Source organism: Apium graveolens, chromosome 6, assembly GCF_009905375.1.
Source record: "Apium graveolens cultivar Ventura chromosome 6, ASM990537v1, whole genome shotgun sequence".
Taxonomy (NCBI): Eukaryota; Viridiplantae; Streptophyta; class Magnoliopsida; order Apiales; family Apiaceae; genus Apium; species Apium graveolens.
Genome location: NC_133652.1, coordinates 58,317,076 through 58,345,050, shown reverse-complemented (window position 1 = coordinate 58,345,050; position 27,975 = coordinate 58,317,076). Strand labels below are relative to the sequence as shown.

The window sequence follows — 27,975 nt, the reverse complement described above, 5'->3', positions numbered from 1 at the left end:
TTTGAAATCGTAAATAATGAGCGGCATCTAGTAATAAATCATGTTACCCAGTAATAATATTAAATCGGTGATCGATAAACCTTTCGTGAATAATGTATAAGGTAATATAATACTTTTAACCAAATATTATAGATTTAAACTTGAGGCATGTTATGTATCATCATCTTCATGGTTTAATCCAAGTTTCCTTGATCAATAAGTAGACTATCATTTCAAACCAACATTTGAGCACGGCGCCACGCATTTCATAATCTAGCTCACATAAAAGGCCAATAAGATTCTTCTCCAAAATTATGAGGGTTAAATCTTTTCTAAATCATTCATATTTCTCACACGATTCCTAATTATACCCGAAGTCCACTTTTATCATTACCCGGTCAAAGGCAACTTTTGATGTAATCAAAGTATATTAATCATAATGATTTCAAGTCGAAGGAACATTAACATCATTATCACTGTGAGAATACTTATGACATAACAGACATGTAGAATCTTACATTGGGTCTATTGAACACCATGTATGTTTACATCTGCTTGTGTTTTCGACTTTAGTATCTTTATACCTATGATCAATGAGATGTAATCATCAGTAAACAAACACACTAGTTTTAATGCATTATTATTGTCCCTTAATAATAATTCTCGACTAGGGATATTTGGTAATATTGATACTATTTACATAATCTCACGTCTATGTCACGTACTTAGAAATATATAATTCATATCATATTCCAAGGACATTTATTAATCTAATATTTATGTCGCAGTAAATTAAGACTTAATAAATTATTAAAAGAATAAGTGATGGAACATGAACATTAATAATCCATATGTCATAGATAAACATAATAGTGTTGTTTTTAGGGTACAACACTAACAATTTAGTGTAGCCGATCTTGATTATGAGACTTGTTTTGTACATAGTAGTGTTGGTTCGAGCTTTTCGAACATTGTCGACTCAAATTTCAAGCTCCGGAAATAAGTTTAGTCAAACTCGAACCGAGTTTAATGGTGTTTACAGTCCGGGTACAAACCAATAAGTTCTAACTTCTATGTGCATGGGATATGTTTGGCCATTCAACTTTAGGCGTCGTCCAACAACAAAAGGTTATGAAAAAAGGTATACGATGAAAATTAAGAGTTTTGTGTAAAGTTAGAACTCTGAATTGGGAAGTATATGGGTAACGCGTGTAAAAACTCTGTGCATTTCATTCCATGTAAGAGCATATGGACCCGTTTGCTTCATAAATTTATCAATTCATCAATTGAATCAATGGCTTTAATTACTATTCACTCTAAATCAATATTTTTCATAGATTTTATGCACCCATACAACTTAATCAATTAATCAATTACTATTTCTCAATAAATAATACATAATCTCAACTATCCTACTTAATAATATAGATTTAAGATTATATATTTATTATCTTACTTAAAAACATAGATTAAATATTATATATTTAACTTCATCTCTATGTCTCACAAATAATAATTTTGAAAGTAATAATATGTTGTAGATAATTTTATATTTTCTTGATAATATTGTTGATAGTTTTAGATTTTCGATTAGAATTTCGTTTGACTCATCTTTTAACACGTGTCTTGATCTAAATTTATTAATTGAATTTATATTTATAAAATAACATCATTTTATAAAATTATAGTAATCTCAAATCATTTTTATTTTTTAAAAATATACAAGAGAAATTTTGTAGTAATGAATTCAAAAAAATTATTTCGTTTCCATTTCATTCTTTAAAATTTTGTGTGAAAAATGAACACAAGGAATTATATTAAAAGCAGTTGTAATATATTAAAATTAAAAAAAACGGAGTAAGTTGTATTAGAAATGGTGGAATATGTCAAAAAAAGGTGAATATGTGGGGTCCACAAAATTGCCTACTGTTGGGAGTTCCATCAATTGTTAAATGTTGAAGTCTTATTAATGAATCAAAGAAGTATCAATTTTTGATGCATTTGATTTACTACATTACATACTATAACTATATTTTTCTGGGCCAATTGAAAAAGCCGTTGAATCAATGAAAATACAGTTTTCATACATATGCTCTAAGCATATAAGTAATAAAAAGTTTCATTAATTGAGATCACTATTTAAATTATGACTAACACAGTATATATGTTTGGCAAGAGAAACATAGTTAAAGTACGGTAAAAACTTGTTTTATGAGAATAATATTTTTTGTATGGTTCTAAAGTACAACTTATATATGAGAAATGATGGAGGTCCTGTACCCAAAAATATTCAACTTATGGAAATAATATATTATATTTAATTTAAAAAAATAAAATTTAAAAAATTAGGTAACTATATTTTATAAAAAATTTAAAGTGCTTATCGAGTTTCCCTCCCCTAAAAAATTGAATAGGACGATAGGAGTACGATTCAAATTCAACGGAGGGACTAGGAGTATAGTTATTCTATCACAGAATAACTATATTAAACTGATTCTTCACCTACGTGGAAGAAAAGGTGAGTAGATAAATAAGGGCTGATAGAATAACTATATTAAACTGATTCTTCACCTACGTGGAAGAAAGGTGAGTAGATAAATAAGGGCCCGTTTGAAATTTCTTAAAAAATGTAACTTGTGACTTAAAGTTAGAAGATATGAACATGATAACTTATAAGTTATTTAAGTGTTTGGATAATTTCATGTATAAGTTATTTATAAGTTTATAATGTCTTTGGTAAATTGTAACTTAAAAGTTATAATTTTTAAAAAGATAATAAAATATAAATTACAAATTACATAATTTAATAATTTTAATACATGAATATAAAAAATAAAAATCTAAAATCTAAAATCTAAAAACAAGTAATAAAATTATACGATTGGAATGAGTTTTGAAATAATATTAAAATCAAAGATACCTAACTATCATTTAAAATTTTAAATGTACAAATTTCATATCCAAAAAATTTCATCAAATTAATTTTATAAAAATATTTAATATATCATACAAGTTTTAAACTAATATAAATTTAAAAAGAAGAAATTAGGAGACAGAATAAATCATGAGTTGTGATAAAATGAAAATGAAGAATGGAAAGGAAATGTTAGGATTTCTAACATTCCATTTATGACTCAAAATGGATTCTATATGATCGATTAGTTAATCTGTCAAACAGCTAAGCAAATAGTATAATGGGCTTTGGACTCAAATGAGCCCCAAGAATGATGAGCCAAACTTGCACTAGGTATTGTAGTTGCTCATTCCCATTTTCTGTATTCATTTTTTTTTATTGATCAAATAAGTCAAATTTTGATAAAAAAAAATAAAGAGAAATTATCAAAAATACTAAATTTTCTAAATTTTTTGCAATTTTACTATCTTCGGAATTCTTTTGCAGCCAAAATCAAACAGATATGCAACTAGTTGAATGGAGTTGCATGTAATTGCAGAAACTCGTCAAATGTTGCATGCAATTCATTTCAGTTGCCAAAAACCATATTTTTGCAAAAAAAATAAAATTAAAAAATAGTATTTTGCAAATTAAAAAGTACTTTTGCAATTTTTTTTAAAAAATAACAGTATATTTGCAAAAATATTTTTAGACTTGGGTATTTTTTCAAAACACCCAAATATAAATCTTATTTTTATATTATTTAAAAAACTGAAAATTATATATTAAAGTAGATAAATATATTTTTTAATGATAAAATTTTTGTTTTTTTTCAATTATTAAATATTGAGATATTCTCTATAATACCACTATAATACCACTGTAGAATTGACTTTTCTCACCGAACCATCAATTTAATGACTTTTATCCGTGGTAACTCTCTACATTTGATTTTTTACTTGGAATATCCTGTGTTAAGTAAAATATTATTGAATTGATTTCGGATTGGAAAATAAATTTTATATTTGAAATTTTTGCAAATAAATACATGAAATAGACTTTTGAATCATGTAAAAGGGAGTTAAATTGAGTGATATATATTTAAGTTTCATAATCAAACTTTGATCATTAATATTTCACTCATATTTACTCCATTTTACATTATTTAAGTATCTATTTTAGGTACTTTTTCACAAATAATTTAACTATACAATTTGTTTTTCAAACCGAAATCAATTCTATTACATTTTACTTACATGAGGTTATCCAAAGTGAATTATTAATGAGTAGAAGCTAATAAATTATCATGAATAGAAGCTAATAAATTGACGGTATTAACGGTATTAACGAGAAAAGTCATTTCTATAATGGTACCATAGAGAATATTTCTAAAATATCAATAAATTTTGGTCAAATTGACTACACAAAAGTCAAATGTAAAAATTAAAAAAATATGGAGGGAATATTATTTAACTAAATCATTCTTCATAACTTTATCGTGATTACATTTGATTTAGAAAAATATTATTTATATAGTAATTTTGTTTCAAAGAAAAAAAGAGTGAAAATATAAAACTACCTTCTTACATTCACAATAAATATATCTTGAAAAGATTAAGGTACGAATAATTTAGTAATTTCACACTCTTTTGCTCCGAAAATAAAAAAAAACTGCTTTGCAAATAACATTTACCATAATTTAAGATCTGCTAATAAAAAAAGTTTATTGGGAAGTGTTCTAAAATTCAAAAATGGACATTATTCGGTAGAGTTAACTTTTAGTGATTAATTGTATTAATGAATCGGATCATTAAGCATAAGTAATTTAATTATTTAAATAAGCCGAATAGTAGCGCTCCGGCACACGCACGTACATGATTCAACTCTAACTACCTGCATCCCCTGTCAAAGGCCCAAGTCATAGATATACACACATCATCTGTGTATGTATGTGTCTATAAATATTACTATAATTTTATCAAATATTGGTGAGGAAGAAAGATGCCATCTTCAGCACCGGGTTACCAAGATTGGAAATCCGACCCGCTCTTTTCAGCAGCCGAAGTTGTTCAAGACTCTGCTGACAGGTCCACTCCTCCCCCTTCATATATGTATATAACTATATATGTAGTCTGCTTCTTCTGTATGTATTGTTAATTAACTTGTCGAATTCAACTTCAATTTCAACAACTCTTATCTTGTTACATTGTACTATACAAATTGCAATTAATAATAGACTGCCAAGTTCTTGCTTATTGCTACGAGTGAAAAGGTTGGTTCTTGAAGTTCATAGTTGATTTGTATATCGAATATGAGTGTTTTCTTGTACATCATAAGAGAAGATATTGAACTTCTTGCTTATGCTATGACTTTAAATTGTTGCTTTTTTGTTATAGGATGGAATCAGTGTATCGAGTTTTGTTGCACGAGCAAAGTCTTGTTCAAGAAACCCGTAATCCTGACCATAGACTACTTGCGTCCTTAAACAATCACAAGTGTCAATTAGCAACTAGTCTCGAGACAGTAAAGTGGCAGGTGAATATCGTGCTTTGCTTTTGGTGTTTTTCTTTGTTTCCGTTGTTTTAGAATACTGATTTGTTACTGTTTTAACAGCTTGAAGATTTTGAAAGAGAGGTGGCAATGGCAGCAGCTACATTGGAAAAGTCTCAGAGGAAGCAAATTGCCATTTCTAGACATAAGCAATTTATTGCAGCCATTGTGGCACAGATAACACAAGTGTGTAATAGCTTGTCAGATACGTCCTCGTTGAGGAACCAATGGGTTGACTTGGATGAACAAGATAGAGATGGGTTTGCAATGTTTCTTTCAGGGGGAAAGTCTGTTCAGAATGTACCACACCATAATGTAGAAGATCGAAGCGTGATGACAATGTTTCTGGATCCCTCTTCGTCGTCTAGTTTCAATAATGAGATTGTTGAGCAGAAGCCTGGGGAGTATATTAGTTTGGATATGAGCGCATTTGAACAATCAGATAATTTGATGTTAAGAAACGCGGCCTCTAAGCATACTGTGCAGATTGGTTCCGAAGTGTCTGAACAAGATGAAAAAGAAAATTGGGTTCAGGAAGCTAAATATGTTAATGATAAGAGCCACCCTTACAGGAACAAGTTGGGAGTGTTATACAGCAAAATTAATCCTCTCGGGTCATTCAAAAACTTATTGTCAGCATACGGGACCAGAGGCTACAAGAGCTTTACTAAGAAGTGGGAAGATGCAGAAGAACTAGGACATTCTTCAAATGATATTTCACATGCTACGCAGGTAGTTTCACTGCATTTAGCTATGATGATCTTTAAATCAAGATACATTGTGCTTAAAATATATTGTGTTACAAACGTCCGTTTGCACACTTGTCTAAATCTATGCCGTTATCAAAATTTTGAGGTGGTTATATAATGTTGGTATTTTTTAATATAATTTTAGGTAAGAAAATATGTTATAAAAAAATTGTAACTACTTAGAGCACTTGTTCCAGTCTGGACATCTTGTGTTATAGTGGCATTAGAGCAAAATATAAATTAGGCAACGTCGTTTGGATTGGATTAACCTCTACTAACATGTTTTTCTTTTATAGGCAGCGTAGGCACTTGGTAATTGGTATAAGCTAAATGTATAAAGCAAAAACATTTAACTGGTAGCTAGACATGGTACCTATAAAACATTTAGATAACCCGTAATGTTTGTAAATCTCTGAGCTCCTAGGCTTTGAATAGTAAGGAAATGAATTTCTAAAGTGTTTGAGATTTAGCTAGAATAAATAGATGTACAACCGTCTGCAGACGGGAAGAGTCGTATTTGCAGCAGGATAGACAGTGTACAAATCACTAACAAGATAGAGACGTGGTGAGGAGAATACGCTGAGTCGATTTGATTCATTTGAAAATTTAGCAGGAATTTGAATTGTGAATTGAACTGAACTACACTAATTATTATGTTGCTTCTTGCTTCAAATCTTGTATTTACACTTTGTGATGTTTTGTTGCCAGCGACAGTCCATATTACTGAGATTTTCTATTGCATGGAGCAGCGTTCAAAGGTTGTGGTTGGAGTTATTTGCAGGAGTTATAGGACACTCACAATAGAAGTCTCCCAACTACTGTACATAATCCATGGTTGATAAGTGGTCTTTGTATTTTCAGTGCATCTGAATATTGCTTATACTAGATGTACATATTTATTATCTTATTTTATCTCCAATTCGGTTTCATTCCTCGTTGCTTATATTAATAATTATATGATGATGAATGTCTTTAATCATCTCTTCAATCGATAAACCCACAACATCCTGAGAGCCATGCCCTCTCATTTCTAGATCGTCATCAATCTTTTTCCTCCTTGAGGTGTTTCAACACACATTCTCTGATGATATTCGAAGCTCCGGATCAATGAACATTGGTGAACTCCTAAACAACTTCTCCCAAGCCCCGATATTTCCCTTAGCACTGCTGCCCCCATGGGAGCAGCCACAATCCCCACAGCTGCAGCCACAGCCAATACTAATCTATAGTTTCCTGAAGGCGAGATAGAAACATCATCAGTGAATGATACTGCTAATTTTTAGGAAGTTAACTCTGCCCAGAATCAGGCAACAAAGAAAGAGATGAACCTCGAGGATTTTCTAATTATGGCTGGTGTGGTGCGGGCACATGATCGTTCACCTCCTCTGCAGCAGTCATGTACACCTGGTTGTGCAGTTGTTATTGCTTCAGGAGGTGTAGGAAATGTGCCGGTTTATCAGCCACTGCCAGAAAGAATGGCCAGTGGATACCAACCACGAGAAGTTCTGTATGGTGAGAAGTTCTGCTAGTTTAGTTTCCCCTAAATTTGACAAGAATGGTAATGCAGCAGACATGTGCAGTGGTCAGTTGGAGAAGGTGGCGGCAAGGAAACAGCCCTGTATGATCAGAAACAGAGAATCTGCAGCCAGGTCAAGGGCAAGGAGGCAGGTACGGTCAATTTCCCGTGAAATGATTATACCGTGAACGAATAATGTGGAAGATGCAAAGTGATACTTAATACTTAGGTGGTTTCAGAAAAATTTACTTTTGTTTAAATTTTTATGTGAGAAGAAATCATTGTAATTATTTGACACCAGATGAGTAAATATGTAAAACTAAACACAGGACAAAGTACTTCGAGCAACAACTCTTTCTCAATATTTTATTGAACAGAAAAATAAAGCTTATAAAGAAAATAAACACCACACATTGTAGCAACAGATCGGGAAAAAAGAATCACACCACCTTCTTAATATTACTCCACTCCTATCATTATTTGCTGGCACTCATAAAATCTCTCTGAAACATAATGACCAAATCAATTACTTAAACAAACAGCTGAACTAAATAAGGTAATCAAATATTCAAGATTAACTCCAACATTCTCCCCCTTAATCTTGAATTGGACTTGCAACATTATTAACTCCCGGGAGCTTTCTCATTTTCTCAAATTTTACAGTTGACAAAGCTTTGGTCAAAATAACTGCACGCTGACTCTCAACAGGAACATGCCTTACTTCAATTTCACCACGCTCAATGCATTGACGAATGAAATGATAACGAATATCAATGTGTTTGCTTCGTCCATGAAACACAGGATTCTTAACAAGGTCTATGGCCGATTTGTTGTCAATGTAAAGAGTCACTGGTCCTATCTTCTCATTTGTCACCTATTGTAGAACATTCCGCAACCATATGCTTTGACATGCTGCTGCAGTTGCAGCCATAAATTCCGCCTCGCAGGATGACAATGCTACGTATTTTTGCTTCTGAGAGACCCATGTTATCAAACTTTCATTCAAGTAGAAGGCCATTCCCCCTGTACTTCGTCTATCCTCAACATGACCAGCAAAATCACTGTCTGAAAAACCTGTTAAGATATTGTTTCCACTTGTTTTTGAGTAAGAAAGACCTAGCTCCAATGTACCTTTCACATACCTTAATATCCTCTTCACTGCGTTTAAATGCAACATTGTTGGGTGCTCCATATGCCTGCTCACCATCCCTACTGAAAATGCTATGTCTGGTCTGGTATGCACCAGATATCGTAAGCCACCCACTAAGCTCCTGTACTTGGTGCTGTCAACTATTTTGCCACTCTCATCCTTCGTTAATTGCTCCTTAGGATCCATAGGAAACTTTGTTGGATTACAATCTGTCAAACCTGCTTGTGCCAGAATTTTCTTAGCATAGCTTGTTTGTTTTAATTTGATACGCCATCTTCTTGCTTTACTTCTATTCCCAGGTAATATGCCAATGATCCCATATCACTCATTTCAAATACCTGACTCATCTGCTTCTTAAAAATCTCAATGCTTGACAAGTCAGTGCCTGTCACCAGTATGTCATCGACATACACACATATTATCATAACTTCATCCTTATTTCATCGAGTGTACACACCATGTTCTGAGGGACACCTTTTGAATCCAAAATTTTCCAAGCAGCAGTTTAATGTTGCGTACCACGCACGTGGTGCCTGCTTTAGGCCATACAACACTTTATAAAGTCTATACACCAATTCTTCCTATCCTTCTTTGATGTATCCCTTTGGTTGTGCAACGTATACTTCCTCATTAATGTCTTCATTTAGGAACGCTGTCTTCACATCAAGATGATGGACTTGCCAGTCGTTCTTAGCTTCTAATGCCAACAATAATCGAATTGTTTCTAACTTGGTGACTAGAGCATAAACTTCATCATAGTCGACTCCGTGTTCTTGTACATACCCCTTTGCAACCAAACGAGCCTTGTGTTTCATAACTTTCCCCCTTGCATCCTTTTTCAGTTAAAAAACCCACTTCAGATCAATTACCTTGCGCCCATCTGGTAATTTAGTCAATTTCCAAGTGCCGTTCTTTTCTATGGATTTAATTTCTTCATCCAGAGCTATCCTCCAATCTTTTACTTTTACAGCTTGTTCATAATTATGTGGTTCTTCACCTTCTATCATCAGTAGTTCTTCATCTATTTTTACTTCTTTCGTATCAGCATAAATCTCTGAGAGAGGCCTGAACTTGCGTGGTGCTGTGCTCCCATCATATATGTCTGAACTTAAACTTGTCCCTGACGTCTGTGATAATGGTGAACTTTCAGTGCTGCTCTCATTCCTTCCTTGTGTGCGTGAAGGTGTTGTGACTTCATCTCCCCATGTTTCTTCAACATCCGATAGTTCTTCGACAACAACTTCATTTCCATCTCTCTCGAGTATTTCTGGCACTGAGAATGAACTTGAATTGCATGAATTATCATTTTTCTTGTTGTGCCCATGACCATCCCTTCGTTTCTTCGAAAACGACATCTCTGCTCACATATATACGCTTCCCCACAGGGTCATATAGTCTATACGCCTTGGTGCCTGGTTCACTTCCAAGATTAATTACTTGAATACTCCTGTCATCCAATTTCTTTGTATTAACTCTTGGAACTTTCATATAAGTCAAGCAACCAAAAATACGTAAATGCCCCAAATTTGGTTTTTTGCCCATCCAAGCTTCATAGGGTGTCTCACTTGACAATGCTCGAGTTGGTAATCGATTCAACACATACACCGCATGTCGAGCAACCTCACCCCAAAATAATGATGGCATTTCCTTTTCTTTCAAATAGCAACGTGCCATCTCCACAACTGTCCTGTTTCTACACTCTACCACCCCATTTTGTTGGGGTATATAAGGAGCTGTGTACTGTCTCTCGATTCCTGAGTCCTCGCAATAAGCCTTGAATGCATTTGATGTAAATTCCCCTCCACGGTCACTACGAAAAACTCTTATCTTCTTTTCTCCACCATCTTCAACTTTGGCTCTAAACCTCTTAAAAGCATCAAACGCCTCGTCCTTATTTTTTAGCATGTATACCCACATTACCCGACTAAAATCATCCACCAAGAGAAAAAAATATTTATTTCCTCCGGGCGTAGTGGGTTCTATAGGTCCGCACAAGTCACCATGTACCAACTGTAGAACTTTTGTTGCACTATAGCTTGACTTCTGCGGAAAAGCCTTTCTTGTCTATTTTGATATCAAACACCCTTTACAAACTTGTTTTGGCATTGACATATTATACAGACCATATACCATCTTGTGCTTTTGTATTAGTGTCATAGACATATGATTTACATGTCCTAAACGAGTGTGCCATAAATTTGTTACCTCATCTGACTTGGTCAACAAACATTTTGACTTTATGGTTTCAACAATCAGTTTATATAATCTATTGGAGATCGTTGTACTTTCATAAGCAATTCCCCTTGTTTCTCATACACCCATAGATAGTTACCCTTCAAAACAACCTTATTACCTTCTTCTGAGAGTTGACCCAAACTAATTATGTTACTACATAGAGAAGGAATGTAAAATACCTTACGTAGCATCCGTTCTTCACCATTTTTGCACTTAAAGGTTATCAGTCCCTTTCCCTTAATTTCCACAGCGGAACCATCTCTAAACCTTACTGTTCCTGTTATCTTCTCGTTTAGTTCCATGAATTTTTCTCTCTCCCCGGTCATATGATTACTTGCCCCGTTGTCCAGATACCACACATTTGAATTTGTATTCTTCGTCTTCCCATCTGTCAACAGCTTTGGTGTCACATTATCTTCATTCAACATCAATTATTTTCTATAGTTTGCCAGCAAGAGTGCTGATTCATCATCTTCAGTCCTTGACATAAGAGCTTCTTGCCTCCCTTCTTTGTCACGCTTTGGTCTTCGACACTCAACAGCATAGTGTCCATACATGTGACAATTATAGCATCTGATCCTGCTCTTATCTCTCCCACCACGACCTCTCATGTTATGGCTTCCTTTAGCACTTCCTCGATTCATACGTTTTTGCCAATTCTCCCTGGTAAGAAGTAATTTACCTTCATTTTTTTCTTTTGCAATCCATTCTTCATCTGTGAGTAGCAGTTGACTATTCACATTTTATGTACTTCCCTTTATCCTTTCTTCATGTGCTTTTAGTGAACCAATTACCTCCTCTACCTTCATTGTTTCTAAATTCCCAAATTGTTCCATTATGGACGCTATTTGTAAGAATTTTTGTGGGACTGCACGAAGCAATTTCTTAACCACGTAAGTTTCCTTCACATCTTCTCCAATGGCTCGAATGTTTGTCACCAGTCCATTAAGTTTCATACAGAAATCATCCAATAACTCTGTTTCTTTCATACTAAGAGTCTCGAATTCTGCCTTCAAAGTCTGAACCTTGGCCGTCTTAGCTTTGTCTGCGCCTTGACTCATAATTCTCAATGCTTCCCAGGCATCTTTTGCCTTTTTCTTATCTGACAGAGAAAGTAGCATTTCCTCTGGAATGCTTTGATAGATCATTGCAAGAGCCACTTTGTCAACCCGTTCTTCTGCACATGCCTTTTGATCGGTTTATGCCTTTGGATCTGTTTGTTCTATCGTCTCCCAAACACCATGTGCTTGCATAAGCACCTTCATTTTCATTGCCCAAACGGTATAGTTCGTCCTGGTCAACATAGGGTAACTCAAGCCCATTGATCCTCCTTTGCTCTTTCCCATATCCATTGTCTGTGTTTTTGACATACGTACTACTGCAACCTATATGGCTCGGATACCACAATATTGTAATTATTTGACACCAGATGAGTAAATATGTAAAACTAAACACAAGACAAAGTACTTCGAGCAACAACTCTTTCTCAATATTTTATTGAAGCTTATAAAGAAAATAAACACCACACATTGTGGCAACAGATCGGGAAAACAGAATCACACCACCTTCTTAATATTACTCCACTCCTATCATTATTTGCTGGCACTCCTAAAATCTCTCTGAAACATAATGACCAAATCAATTACTTAAACAAACAGCTGGACTAAATAAGGTAATCAAATATTCAAGATTAACTCCAACAAAAAATGTTCATAAAAATAAGAAATGTTTAGATTAAAACCGCGGTATTTAAAAGGGCTAGGCCAAGTCTATTTTAAATGTTTGTTTTCATAATTTCATATTGGCAAGGCTCATAAATGTGATTTGGAAGCAGAACTACAGGTTATAAAAGAAGAGAATGCAGGACTGCAATATGTTTTGGCAAGTAAGACTCCGGCTACAACTTTGGTTCTGTAAAACGAATTGGTATAATTATTTTACTTCTCTTATTGATTAATGCATACGTAAGCAAATAGCGACAAAGAGGATGAAGCAGAAGGTATGTTGACCATACACTAATCACTTCATATAACAAATTACAGTACACACATACATTGTAATTTTGCGGACAATGAAAACGTTTTCCTTCAGTACATGGAGGAGTTTATGAAAGCTCACAAGGCAAAAAAACGAAGGGAAAGGACTGAAAAGGAGCTGGAGCTGTTTGTACTAAGCAAGGACGACACCAATACTCCCCTAATAAAATCTATTTCGCCCCTATAGACTGCTATAGCACAATGTCGTATTTCATATTTCGATTATATCATTGTTACGCCGTTTTACGTGAACAGAGAAAGCATGTAGTTGTATTTCAATTGGTGCTCGTTTGGATATTTTTTCAGTATATTTCTGTTATGAAATTAAAATAACAATGAGGTAGAATGTGTACACTGCAAATCTCTTACATTGTGAGAATTGTAATACAAATAAATGCTACGTAATAAAGGTACTATTGTATGCTCTAAATTTTCATGTCATTCTCTATCATTTTTAACAATGGTACAAGATACGAAATAATTATCATGTCTAGAAATTATAAAGGAATTTTGTTTATATATTTAACTTGCCTATACTAACCTTTGTATGCAAACAAGATACGCCGCCTCACTTTCTGCACTTTATGTTGGTTTCATATATAATTCATGTTTATCAACTAAACGTCATTTTGATAGTTTTGCTAAATTTGCGTCATGTTATCTCCAAAGTATATAATAAATAACTATCGTCTAAGATAATATACGATATTTAGGAAGCAGATGGTTTAGACGTTAGTAGTGACATTTTCATTCATATAAATCACCATTAGACTTTGATAAGAGGTTTTGCTTGGTTTTGCAAATACTTTAGTTATATCAATTTGATAAAGTGATATCCAAATTTATTTAAATCTTTAAGGTCATTGTCTTTAAATTAATGTTAAATCCTTCCATTTGATTTTGGTGTAAGATGCTTAAAATATAATTTATATATCATGAGGTATTGTTCAGATTTCAACGAGTATAATTTACGCAATTAATTTCACATTTCAAAAAATAGGATTTCCAATACAATGAAATTTTACCTCGTACATGTATAATAGAATTTGCAATTCAAAGAAATTTTACGTTGCAGTTTGATAACCATTCACCTCGCACGTTTGTAAATTGAGTGAATGAAAGTTTTTTAATATTATACTTATAAAATATTCATAGTTGTGTTTAAGATGACCAACACTTCTTCCAAAATAAACAATAATTTTGTCTATACATAAGTAATGAAATAATAATATTAATAATTTTGTTCGGATCTCAACAAACAAGATTTGTAATTCAACAAAATTTCACAAATTAACTTGTTAACATTTCACTTCGCACAATATAATTTGAGTGAATAGTAATTTTAAATATTACTTCTTATATATTTATAGTTGTGTTTAAGATCAGGGCTCAATAGCACTTCTTTAATAAAATAAAATAATAATTATGTTTATGCGTAAGTAATAAAATCATAGTATTATAATATATAATCGAATAAAAATTAAACTATTATATTCGTCAACACAATTTTTCGGTCTCCCTATCCAATCTTACAATAATAAACTTTAAGTTATAGAATGTATAGTCAATTGATCATTGACGAATTTAGAAAAAAATATTTTCACTTTCATATCATTTCTTGAACTCACGCAGTTCAAAATTTATTATAAATATTTTTGAAAAACTTCTGTAGAACCTAGTGAAAAGATTTAGTTGATGTGGCCCTCACGATTTTGCTTTTTGTTTCATTCCTTTTGTTACAAACTTACAACACATACTTATCTATCATACTATAGATTTAATTATTATAAACAATTTATATGAAGAAATAAAATCTGAAAAATAATATATTTATAGGTGAATAAAAAAAAATTCTATACGAATAAGATAAGAATGCTACTGGTGATGCCGACGTATGACATATTCCTACTCAAATTCTCTTGTACCTTTTTTCGCTAATTAAATTATCCTATACCTTTTTTACCAAAATGTCGTCCTTTTTGTACCAAAATGTCGTCGTCACAAGATAAATCAAATTGGGGCCCACTTTTCTTACAGATAACTTAGCTACTATGTGATATCTCCGGTCGTGCCTTCGTCGCATTTATCCATTACAACCTACTACTATCGGCAGTTTCATATTCTACTTCTTTAATATATGTGTTAATTTAACGAAAATATCTAACAATTTAAATATATTTTACAGCCAAAATATTTCAATTCTTGGGATTATGATTTGAGCTTAATAAAGGCGAGCTTAGTTGCTAATTAGTATTTTATTAATTCATATACATGCACTCTTCATTCTACAATGTGATTTAATTTTAAATTTATGTTTCACGGTATTTGTTTGTAACTAACAAGTGGAGAGAAATTGAAATGCAATTTAATGTCCAACTTCTTTATTCTAATGTGACTCAGTTCTATTGATAGCATTATTCTTAGTCAAGGTTCTAAAGCTTAACCAATTAAGCATTTAGTTAAGTGTGCTCAACGAGTATATGTGTAAAAAGACGGGACGTGTAGAGGTATAAAAGACCCTACATTTGGTTAAATTATTTCAGGTAGAGTTGGCAATTTCGTACAAGACACGAAAATAACTGATTCTGGTTGACCTTTGTGGTTCACGAACATGAAAGTATATGAACATAAATTATACAGATAAATTTATTATCCGTTATGAGTTTACCTTTAGGTACACGACACGAAACGAAAATACACAAAGTGAATACCTATTTAAAATTACATAAATACATGTTTTTAAATAATTTTTTGAATATAATATTTACATAAAATAAATACAAAATAGTTTGAAATTTAATTTTCACAAGTTTTGACCAAAATTGATTATTTATGCCATATTGATTTAAAAACTCGACTAGTAAAAATGTAATATTTAAATATTTTTATTTATTTATCTTAATTTCTATTTTATTCAAAATTTTCATGAACACGACAGGAAACTTAAACGAAATAAAGGTACACGAACACGAAACGGAACAAATCTTTAATGCGTTGGGATTTGATTTGGCATTATCTACACGAAACACGAAAGTACACAATACGAAAGTATATGAAACGAAAGAATTGTCAGGTCTAGTTTCAGTAACAAGCCATATTATGTGTTTGATACAGCTAATACGAAAGTACGCGAAATGATTTCCATGTCTACAAACCATTAAGAAATTTTGTTTATATATGCCTTCCGGAGACTTCTCTTAATCTTTGCACAAAAACTAAGGCGCATCACTTTTCACACTTTATATTGGTTCCATATACAATTCATGTTTATCGACTAAACGTCGTTGAGGCCATTTCACTTCTTTTATGTCAATCTATCTATAAAATATATAAAAAATAACTATCATCAAAGATAGTATACGATATTTATGAAGCATGCGATTTAGTCATCCACAATTGAGTAATTGTTGCAGCATAAAATATATTTATGAAACAATTGAGTAATTTTTTGATCTTCCGTAGTGACCACTTCATCTACACTAAAACCCTAATAAATTAATATTCTCTCTAAAATAATAATTTTCTCCGGTCCTGACTTGGAGCAGTTCAAAAAAAGATCAATTTTGATCAAATAATAAAATAATAACTGTTAGAATTTCCGGATAATATAATTCTGTTTAATTTGTATAATTGAAATGTAATTTTTTGTATTAAAAACTCCTACTAAATCAATTGTTATTAATTTATGATTAATTAATACCTCTCTAAATAAATAAAATTTCTTTGTTCTAACTATATTAATTTATATAGGTTTTACGGTATATAAATCAGCATTCGACTTTGATCTGTTTGGAAAATAATTAACTTAGCCAGTTCTTTGCAAAATCAGATGTTTGATTTGCTCTCTCCCTAACCTAACAGTTATTTTTATTACAATCCTTCAATTCAAATTTGAAATGTCAGTCATTCGCATTGAAAGCTTCCCAACTGAAGATCAAAGTTTTAGCGTGATCCGTATTAGCAACATAAAAATTTAGTTCAAAATTTAGTAGGGGTGAGAAAAAAAACTAAAAAAAAATCAAGACCTCCGAAGTCCCAGCGTTCAGGGTATATACTGATTCAAGGCCTATTCTAACATCATTAATCCATATGCATGCATTCTTATATATAATTATATTTATCTCGTATTGTTCTTGCCTACTAGCCATCATTCCAATTTTTTACAATGTGATTTAATTTTAAATTTATGCTTAGTGTATTAGTTTGTAACTAACAAGTAGAAAGAAATTGAAATGCAATTTAATGTCTCAATTCTTCATTCTAATGTAAATAAGTGTTTTTGATAGCATTAGTCTTAGTTAAGGTTATGACCATTATAGCTTAACCAATTAAGCATTTAGTTGAGTATGCTCTATGAGTATGATGTTTAAAAGGATGGGATGAGTAGAAGTGTAAAAACACCCTACATTTGGTTCAAGTATTTAGTGGGCAATTCCGTACAAGACACGAAAATAATGAGTTTGGGCTGACCTTTGTGGTTCACAAAATTATACACATGAATTTATTGTCTACCTTGAAGTACACGACACGAAATGAAGATACACGAAATAAATAATATTTAAATTTTATGAATTCATATTGTAAATATAATATTTACATAAGTTAAATACAAAATAGTTTCAAATTTTAAGTTTCACTAGACTTGACCACAATTGATTCTTTATGACATATTGATTTAAAACTCTACCAGTAAAAATTTCATATTTAAATATTTTTATTTATTTATTAGTATTTCTATTTCATTCAAATATTACATGAACTTGAAGCGAAACATAGAGGAAATGAAGGCAAATGAAATGAAATGAAATGAAGCGAATCTTTGATGGTTTGGGTTTTGGTTTGGCATTACGTGCACGAAACAGGAAAGTACGCGACATGCAAGTATACGAAATGAACGAATAGCCAGGTCTAATTTCAGCAATAAATCATATTATGTGTTTGATACTGCAATATCCTGTAATTTTTAGAATTTGATTAATAATAGAATAGTAGAAAAAGGTACTAAAATTAGATTAGGACTAGGATTTAAAATTGGGTTAGATTAATGGGCCTAAAATTTGGATCAGAATTTAATACAAATAACTTGGTGGTTAAGAAACAGGATTTTATATCGTTATAAATACACCATATTCATCTTACTCGTTTTAATTATTAAAATTCGTAGGCCTTTTTCTCTCATAAATCAGCAGTCTTATAAAATTCATATTTAATTCATCATAAGTAAGAATTCGTTGATTATGAACTTTTCGGAAAGGTTTTTGCGTTCTCTACAACTTTCGTGTTTCATGTTTCTCAAGAAAACGTCGTTTAGAGGGTCAAAAAGGCAATATTCAGATCTGACCAGGTTTTGAGGTAAGTACTTTTTGACTTACTTTTATTTTCGGAAAAGTTTTGATACTCTGATTTTTGAATTTCGTATAAGATATAAGAATTCTGTTTTGAACTGTATAAGAAATAAGATACGAGAATCTTTTGAAATCCAGTCTCTACCATTGCGAACCTGTTCGTAATTTATGCTATAGTGAACTAGTCTTAGATACCCTTAGTAGGCGCACAAGTGTGCAACTTTAGATACCTATTAAGGGCGCGTAATTATTGAACTTTAGATGTCAACCACTGGTAAAGTGTGGTATAAAGAATAAGAATATGAATTAGATGCCGACTACTGGCAAGTGTGGTCGTAGATCAAGACTGTGGTATTTATAAAAATTATTGTTTCGTTTTGTTTTATTCTGTTCTAATCTGTTATAAAATCTTCTTTGTTCTGTTTTAAATTCGGAATTTTAAAATATAAAACTTTGGGTTGGATTTATTTTAGAAAATATTTTACAAAGTTATTATTGTTTTGAGAAAAAACGTTTTATTAAAACACCCTTTATTTTTCAGTTAAATAGTTAGTCAATTTTTCTTGCTAGGCTGTATAATTCATTACTTACAATTTCAGGTTCGGTGTGAGATTCGATTTGGATAGCATTGGAGTTCGTGGACCTAAGTTTTGGAATAAATTGACTCGTAATAGTACCTTTGTAATAGAATTTTGGATTAATCATTGTATTTTTGCATTAGTTTCGATTTTAGATTTAATAGTCCGAAATTGCGGGTTGTTACAAATACAGTGATACGAAAGTACAGAACACGAAAAAATTGTCATGTCTACAAACTATAAAGGAATTTTGTTTATAACTGAATTCGAGAGACTTCTACTAATCTTTGCATGAAAGCGAACGCACCTCACTTTAACACTATTGTTTTCAATATACAATCCATGTATATCGACTAAACGTCATTGAGGCGGTTTCACTCATTTATGTCATGCTATCTCTAAAGTATATAATAAATAACTATCGCCTAAAATAGTATATGATATTTATGAAGTGGTGGTATAGCCATCCACGGTTGTACAATTGCTGCAGTAATTTTTGACCATTCCTGCTAACCATTTCATCTATATTAAAACCTTCATAAAATTAAAAATCTCTATAAAATAATGATTTTCTCCGGTCCCGACTTGAACCCGTTCAAAAAACAATTTCGATAAAATAATAAGTTATAATTTTTAGAAACTCAGGATGACATAATTCTATTTAATTTATATAATTAAAATATAATTTTTTAATATTAAAATCAATCTTTAAATTAATCAATATTAATTTACAATTAAGTAATACCTCTCTAAATTAAAATAATTCTAAATTAATAAATTCCTCGGTCCCAACTCTATTAATTTATAGAGGTTTTAGTTTATATAATCAGCATTCGACTCTGATTTGTCTAGCAAATAATTAACTTGGACAGCTCTTTGCAAAATCCGAGGTTTGGTTTTCTCTCTCCATAATTATTTTCATTATAATCCTTCAATTCAAATTTGAAATTTCAGTCATTCACATTGAAAGCCTCCCTACTGAAAATCAAAGTTTTAGCATGATCCGTACTAGCAACATAAAATTTTAATTCACAAATTAGTAGGGGTGAGAAAAAAACTGAAAAAAAAATCAAAACCGATAAACTGTTAACCCAGGGTCGGCCCTTGGGTAAGGTGACCAAGGCGGCCGCCTAGGGCACCACCACGCACAGGGGCACCAAAATATTTCAATAACATATGTGTATTTATTTTTTATATTATTTATTTTTTTTATTTTTTTATATTTTAAATACAAATTTTAATTAGAATACATTAACATATATGTGATTGGGGGATATATTAAAATTTTAAAATATATTATTATCTTTGTGATAACTTTATTTTAAAATTAAAATATAATTTACTTTAATTTACTTTAAAAATATAATTAATAAATTTATTTAATAAACAAAATAAAGTAAAAATGTGAAAGGTTTGGAGAAATTGAGTTTTTGGACTATGCGCGTCTATACCCATTACCCCAGATGGCCAGATGAAGTCATATAACAAAAGTACAAAACCCTCTCCTTCCCTCTGCTTAGCTACCGAATAAAATACAGAACACTGATTGTTCTCTATTCATTCTGAATATCAATTATCAAAACACTGGAAGTCATCGACTCATCGTGAAGATCGGATCATCTGTGCTTTGCAATTCAGCAATTATAACACAGGTATGGTTTAAAGATTTCTATTCTAATTAATTTTTTAATAATATTGTAATTTACTATTTGTTTATTATTATTTTTCAATTTAATGATTTGATGTGAATAATAAGAGAATAATTGAGATTTGTTTTTGTAAAAAGTAGTATATCTTTTGTGATTTACTGATTTGGGATTGGTGACTAAAATTAATTGCATTATTTTGTTTGATGACTAGATAATTTGAAAATGAAGCGTAACCAGTTATCGGGGCATCAAAAAAGACAAAAGAAATTGAAAGCGGTGGAAGCAGAGAAATTGCAAATGGGCTCTCTTGACAAGTTTTTTGGGAAAAAAACAACTAATAGTGGTGATATTGGGGTTCCTATTGAGAATACAGATATTAGAAAAGAATCTGAGAATGAAGCTACATATACTGAATTTGAGCAGGAGACTGAAACTGAGGAGCCAGAAACTCAAAATTTAAAAGATGGGCTTGTCGAGAATAATGTAGAAGAGACTGAGAAAGAAATTATTTCTTGTATATTGTTGATCAAGGTGCTTTTCAACTCAAAGAATGGTTTAAACAGTTTCAAGATTATAAGGAAAAATTTGGGTTTTTATTTAACCTGAAGAAGCATTTATCTGGTGATGATGAGGGGTTAAAATCTTGTTGCATGAAGCTTGAGGGATTTCTTAGACATGATATGCGATATGACATTGTTGGCGCAGAGTTGTTTAACAAGTTACTAGTACTTCGAATGGTAATACCCGATGAGATAACAAAGGCAATAGATGTGCTTAATTATTTAAGTTCTAGTTCAAAACAAATAAATTATCCAAATGCTTGGATAGCTTATAGAATCATTGTGACAATTCCTCTTACAGTGGTAGAGGCGGAAAGGACATTTTCTAGATTGAAACTGATCAAATCTTATCTCCGCTCTTCGATGTCTCAAGATAGACTTAATGGATTGGTTTTATTGTCTATTGAAAGTGAGCTGGCGAGTTCTCTAGATTATAGCAAAATCATAGAGAGATTCACATCTCAAAAACCTAGAAAAAAGTTTCAAAATCAATAAAGGTAAACTCATTTTTATAACTTTATTTTGACATTGTTGTGTACTAGTAATGATGACTGTTCTATATTCATGATACTACATCAGTGGCTTGCAGGAGATTATTGCAGGAGGTTGAAAACTTGGATATTTTGCGTACAAGAAATTCATTATATTCACTTGCTACTTTAGATTCAAGTAAGTTTTCTTTATACAATGAATATATCTTATTGTGATTTTTTGGTTATGAATATGGGGCACCATTTTTGAATCCCGCCTAGGGCACCCAAATACAAAGGGCCGGCCCTGGGTTAACCGAACCGAAAAAAATCGTTAGGGGCAATTCGATCGGTTAAAAACCCGAAAAAAACAATTTAGTGGATTTTCTTATTTGGCGAAAAATATTATGCATACGAAAGTACACGATACGAAATGATTATCATTCCTACAAACCACAAAGCAATTTTGTTTATATCTAACTTCGATAAACCTCTGCTTACCTTCGCAAAAAAGCAAACAAACCTCGTCACTTTCCACGCTTTATTTCAGTTCTTTATACAAGTCATGTTTATCAACCGAACGTCAACGCGACAGTTTCACTTTATCTATGCCGATGCTATCTCTAAAGCATATAATAAATAAGTATAGCCTCAGATGGTATAAAATATTTATGAAGCAAACGGTTTAGCCGTCCACGGTTGAACTCCCGCATTAATTTTTTGCATTTTATAGTGATCATCTCATCTCTATGAATCCGCATTCAACTTTAATCAGTCTTGCAAATTAACTTGGTCATTCTTTTTGCAAATTCAGAGGTTTGGTTTGCTCTCTCCCCAACCTAGTAGTTATTTTTATTATAATCCTTATGCTAGTTGTACATATCTATTATCCTTAAAGTAATTGCTCAGTTTTACTTTCCTTGTGACGCTGCAGATACTGGTTACGTTCTGATGATCTCTCTCCCAGAATGGTGAGGACAGACAACTCAGACTTTCTATCGCGAGGAGAAATTGACTCATCTGTTCATTCAACAAACCCACAACATCCTGACAGCCATGTCCTCCCATCACTAGATCGCCAAAGGTCAATCTTGTCCCTCCTTGATGTGTTTCAACACACAATCTCTGATGACATGGGGATCTCTGGATCAATGAACATAGATGAACTCCTTAACAACGTTTGGACAGAAGAAGAAATTCAAGCTTTTGAACAAACACTTCTCCCCAGCCCCGATATTGCCCTCGGCGCTGCTGCCCCCATGGGAGCAGCCACAGTCCCCACAGCTGCAGCCACAGCCAATATTAATCCACAGTTCATCCCTTCAAACGAAGAGATGAACCTCGAGGATTTTCTTATCATGGCTGGTGTGGTGCGGGCACCTGATTATTCTTCTCCTCTGCAGCAGTCATGTGTGTCATACCAAAACAACAATAATACAACAGTTGGATCTGGGACACCTGGTTGTATGGTCAGGCCTGTCATTGCTTCAGGAGGGGGTAGAAATGTGCCAGCTTATCAGACACTGCTGGAAAAAAGCGACAAAGATGCAGCATCAGCTGCAATTGCAAGAAAACATAGTGGATACCAACCACGTGAAGGTGGATTTAGGCAGGGGTCAGCCGATACTCCAGTTTCCTCTGACAGTATCGGGGGAAACAATTCCGACAGTGTGAATAATCTTGATATAAATGTCAATTTAGCGGACAAGTCCAGTCATCCGGAATCCAAAGAGGTGTCGAGAAAGCAGCAGCGTCGCGTGATCAAAAACAGAGAATTTGCCGCCAGGTCAAGGGCTAGGAAAGAGGTACGCTATGTTTTCACTGAGATAAATTTACCGTAAAGAATAACATAGAAGATGCAAAGTAATGGAAAAACTGATAAAAATAACGGATTTTTTAAAAAAAATTAACCAAAATAACCATTCTGAAAAAATGGCCAATTTTAGCCGATTGAATACTCCACCGTTAGTTGGGTATCCCAAATTGTATAAGATACTCCACTGGTAATTGGCTATCATATATGGGATACTCAGGTGGGTATCCATGGGCTAAAGTTGATCAACTTTTCAGAAAATGGTCATTTTTGTTAATTTTATATAGAAATAGTCTAAACTTGTCCTTCACCCGAAATAATGCTTTGTGAAGGGGTTGTAAAAAAAATTGTTTTTTCTCTATTTAAGTATTACGTTTCGCAATTTAAATATTTTAGATTTAAACCATGGTCTGGAAAAGGTCTAGACCAAGTCTGTTTCTAAAGTTATTTTACATAATTTCTGGTTGGCTAGGCGTATACTCGTGATTTAGAAGCCCAACTGCACGCGCTAAAAGCAGAGAAGGCACGCCTGCAACAAAAAATGGTATGCAAGACCGTGGCTACAACTTTGTTTCTTCAAAACTAATCTATATGTTTATTTATAGTTCTCTTGTTGACTAATGCCTAATAGATTAATATGTTTAATACATTTGTAAACAGCAAGAGATGAAGAGGATGAAGCAGCAAGTATGTTGAGCACACACTAATCACTTCATAGAACAAATTGCAATACACAGATACATCGTAATTTTGCATTCAATGGAAATGTATACCTTCACATTTTCATGAATCAATTTCACATTTGCAGAACTTCGTGCAGGAAATGGACGAGGTCATGAAAGCTAGCAAGGGAAAAGGCGGAAAGAAGGGGCTCAAAAGGAGCTGGAGCTCGTTGTACTGAACCAAGACCGAAGCCAATATTCCCCTAATAAAATCTGTTCTGCTGCTGTGGACTCATGTTCTAGTGCAATGTCGTATTTCGCTCATCGTATTGCTGTGCATGGATTTGTGGTTCTCCGTAAACTGAGAAAGCATGTAGACTGTAGTTATCTTTCAATTTGGTGCTCGTTAGGATGTGTTTTTCTAGTGCATTTCTGTTATGAAATTAATATGACAATAAGGTAAATTGTGTTGGTGTGACATGTCTAGCTGCACATCTTTTAGAGGATTGTAAAATAAATAAATGTCATGCAATGTGTTACTATTGTGTGGATAAAATAAACAAATGTTAAGTAAGAAAGGTGTACTTTGTTGAGTATGTGCTGTTATTGTCATATAATTTAGGCTTAATTTCACTTTGTATCCCTTGAGTTAACTTAATGCAGGTTAAGAACTTTAGTTATATGCAAAATGCATCTCTTATATTTCTATACTTTTACAATAACCAACCTTTAGTCAACTTTCTGTCAATTTTGACCAGGTTGACTAGGGGTAAAACGGAAATAATACATATAAAATATTTAAATAAAATAATAATAAATTGGAAATATTAGAAAAAAATATAATGATTTTTAAAAAAAATTGAATGAAGTTTTAAATCGATTTTAGCACTTTTTAAAAATTAATAATAGTTTTTTAGTCTTTCTATTTAATTATTTCATCTTTAACATATTAAAGTTAAATCATATTTTGATATATTTATAATTATTACGCACGTTATAAAAATTTGTATATATATACTCACACTATAAAAAAATAAACTATAATTTTTACTTTTTATTTTACATTTATTTTGAATTTTTAATATATTTTTTAAATTTTTTATACCTAATATCTCCATTTTACCCATAGTCAACCGATCAAAATTAACGAAAAATCGTGTCAGGGTAAGTCATTGTAAGGATATGAAAATCTAAGGGATGCACATTGCATATAATTAAAGTTCTCGACCTAATCCGGATTATGCTGAAACCGAAGGAATGCAAAGTGATATTAACTCTACAATTTAAGGTTGTTATAGTTTATTATATTTAAAAAAGTATGACCCGGTTATTTGAAATGTCGCATTGTGTGCTGTGATTTGTTAGATCAATTTGTACAAAAAATGTTTTGTATAAGAAATATTAAAATGATTAAAGTTCTAGCAGGGAATGGTCTAGCAACATAAAAATTTACTTCACAATTTAGACCGCATAAGAAATTTTATTTTTATCTAATTTCACTAGACCTCTACTTACGTAAGAAAAACATGTCTCACTTTTCACACTTTATTTTGGTTCCACGCATAATTCATGTTTATCAACTAAACATTATTGTGACATTTTCATTCATTTATGTCATGTTATCTCTAATGTATTTAATCAATAACTGTTGACTAACATAGTATATGATATTTATGAAGTAAATTGTTTAACTGTTCAGTATAATTATCGCCGTAGTTTTTGATTTTTTGTAATGTTCAGTATAATTATCGCCGTAGTTTTTGACTTTTTGTAATGATCGTTTCATTTATATAAATTTGTATTAGACTTTGATCAATCTGGCACCACTTCTTTGCAAAATCAGAGGTTTGGTTTGCTCTCTAAGTCATTTACATTGTAAGCCTCCCAACCAAGGTACCGTTTAAACAAGGGGTTTTCATTATTAATAAGGGTTATAGATATAATTAATACTCTGTTCTTCAAAACAAGTGTTGCTTTAATTACAGCGCACGTACTTTAAGGTGCAAAAAAATATCATATACCCATTTTTTCTTAATTTCATCTTTTAATGAATAAAAATTTAAATGTAATAATTTTATTAGAAAAAGAAAATTGTATAAATAATATGTGGAAGTCACTTTTTTGTACACCATAAAACATGAGCCCAAAGTCCAAGCGACTTATTTTGAGATGAAGGGTTATGCATTTTACAAATTTATATTGGGTTTCGAGGCATAAAACGCAATGGAAACAATGTTTTAAATTGTAAAAACCAGAAAAATCGAAACTCGACGCAGGATCAATGCGAAAAGACGATATTGAATTCGTGGTTAAGATATTTACCTTAAAAAGTTTTACGATTTCTGTTGTATAATGGAGGTCCAAGCTTTCAACAATCACCATGTATCCTGTCGCGAAACGATCTACGGCTTGAAGGTATCCACACGAATGATCGAACGAAGGATGAGTGTGTACTAGAACTCATAAATCAGAATCCGCCTTTTCTCTCTCTCTTTCTCTCTCAAGTTACTATAAAAACGCACAACCCTAGTTGAGACTTAAAAAAATATTATATAGGCAAGAGAAAAAACTTCTAACCCTAAACTAATTTAGAGTTTTAATAAATCCGAAAATCCTAGTTATTATTAATTAAGTCTTACTTAATCACTCAATAACTCAATTTCGGATTTAATAGTAAATTCGAATTTCTTATTTATTTAATTAATTAATTCTTACTTAATTAAAAATAAATTATTCGAATTACTTACATTTAATTTAAATCCAAATTTAAATAAAATAATTCTCCAATCATTCTTTGTGTGACCCTTTAGGTTATTATTACGTTGGCAACAATTTTAAATCTAATTTGAAATCGTAAATAATGAGCGGCATCTAGTAATAAATCATTGTTACCCAAGTAATAATAATTAAATCGGTGATCGATAAACCTTTCGTGAATAATGTATAATGTAATATAATACTTTTAACCAAATATTATAGATTAAACTTGAGGCATGTTATGTATCATCATCTTCATGGTTTAATCCAAGTTTCCTTGATCAATGAGTAGACTATCATTTCAAACCAACATTTGAGCACGGCGCCACGCATTTCATAATCTAGCTCACATAAAAGGCCAATAAGATTTCTCCAAAATTATGAGGGTTAAATCTTTTCTAAATCATTCATATTTCTCACACGATTCCTAATTTATACCCGAAGTCCACTTTTATCATTACCCGGTCAAAGGCAACTTTTGATGTAATCAAAGTATATTAATCATAATGATTTCAAGTCGAAGGAACATTACATCATTATCACTGTGAGAATACTTATGACATAACAGACATGTAGAATCTTACATTGGGTCTATTGAACACCATGTATGTTTACATCTGCTTGTGTTTTCGACTTTAGTATCTTTATACCTATGATCAATGAGATGTAATCATCAGTAAACAAACACACTAGTTTTAATGCATTATTATTGTCCCTTAATAATAATTCTCGACTAGGGATATTTGGTAATATTGATACTATTTACATAATCTCACGTCTATGTCACGTACTTAGAAATATATAATTCATATCATATTCCAAGGACATTTATTAATCTAATATTTATGTCGCAGTAAATTAAGACTTAATAAATTATTAAAAGAATAAGTGATGGAACATGAACATTAATAATCCATATGTCATAGATAAAACATAATAGTGTTGTTTTTAGGGTACAAACACTAACAATTTAGTGTAGCCGGTCTTGATTACTGAGACTTGTTTTGTACATAGTAGTGTTGGTTCGAGCTTT

The 27,975-nt window shown here is 32.0% G+C and overlaps 3 protein-coding genes across 7 annotated transcripts; 2 read left to right on the top strand and 1 right to left on the bottom strand.

Moving 5' to 3' along the window:
• Positions 1-4,713: 4,713 nt before the first annotated feature.
• Positions 4,714-7,087, top strand: LOC141667281 (uncharacterized). Its single transcript, XM_074473706.1, has 4 exons — positions 4,714-4,959; positions 5,269-5,407; positions 5,486-6,154; positions 6,880-7,087. Exons 1-4 carry the CDS (start codon positions 4,874-4,876, stop codon positions 6,973-6,975), a joined length of 990 nt encoding a protein of 329 aa, XP_074329807.1. The 5' UTR covers positions 4,714-4,873; the 3' UTR covers positions 6,976-7,087.
• Positions 7,088-11,089: 4,002 nt separating this feature from the next.
• Positions 11,090-11,500, bottom strand: LOC141665117 (uncharacterized). The gene has a single exon (XM_074471102.1). The coding sequence runs from the start codon at positions 11,498-11,500 to the stop codon at positions 11,090-11,092; it is 411 nt and encodes a 136-aa protein (XP_074327203.1).
• Positions 11,501-22,323: 10,823 nt separating this feature from the next.
• Positions 22,324-24,771, top strand: LOC141663865 (ABSCISIC ACID-INSENSITIVE 5-like protein 4). Of its 5 annotated transcripts, none has more exons than XM_074469708.1 (5): positions 22,324-22,526; positions 22,645-23,515; positions 23,996-24,067; positions 24,184-24,210; positions 24,332-24,769. In XM_074469708.1, exons 2-5 carry the CDS (start codon positions 22,679-22,681, stop codon positions 24,422-24,424), a joined length of 1,029 nt encoding a protein of 342 aa, XP_074325809.1. In that variant the 5' UTR covers positions 22,324-22,526; positions 22,645-22,678; the 3' UTR covers positions 24,425-24,769. The 5 variants fall into 5 exon arrangements, with proteins under 5 accessions (XP_074325809.1, XP_074325811.1, XP_074325810.1 ...); XM_074469709.1 differs by having other exon boundaries at positions 22,325-22,526; positions 24,344-24,769; XM_074469712.1 differs by having other exon boundaries at positions 22,326-22,526; positions 24,184-24,267; positions 24,344-24,771.
• The last annotated feature ends 3,204 nt before the right edge of the window (positions 24,772-27,975 follow it).

Bases quoted from the DNA above. Each gene is read 5' to 3' on its own strand.
- LOC141667281 (XM_074473706.1), top strand. From the start codon at position 4,874: ATGCCATCTTCAGCACCGGGTTACCAAGATTGGAAATCCGACCCGCTC. The intron at 4,960-5,268 runs GTCCACTCCTCC...TTTTTGTTATAG, and splicing joins GTTCAAGACTCTGCTGACAG to GATGGAATCAGTGTATCGAG. The intron at 5,408-5,485 runs GTGAATATCGTG...CTGTTTTAACAG, and splicing joins TCGAGACAGTAAAGTGGCAG to CTTGAAGATTTTGAAAGAGA.
- LOC141665117 (XM_074471102.1), bottom strand. From the start codon at position 11,500: ATGTTGAATGAAGATAATGTGACACCAAAGCTGTTGACAGATGGGAAG.
- LOC141663865 (XM_074469708.1), top strand. From the start codon at position 22,679: ATGGTGAGGACAGACAACTCAGACTTTCTATCGCGAGGAGAAATTGAC. The intron at 23,516-23,995 runs GTACGCTATGTT...CTGGTTGGCTAG, and splicing joins GGTCAAGGGCTAGGAAAGAG to GCGTATACTCGTGATTTAGA. The intron at 24,211-24,331 runs GTATGTTGAGCA...TCACATTTGCAG, and splicing joins TGAAGAGGATGAAGCAGCAA to AACTTCGTGCAGGAAATGGA.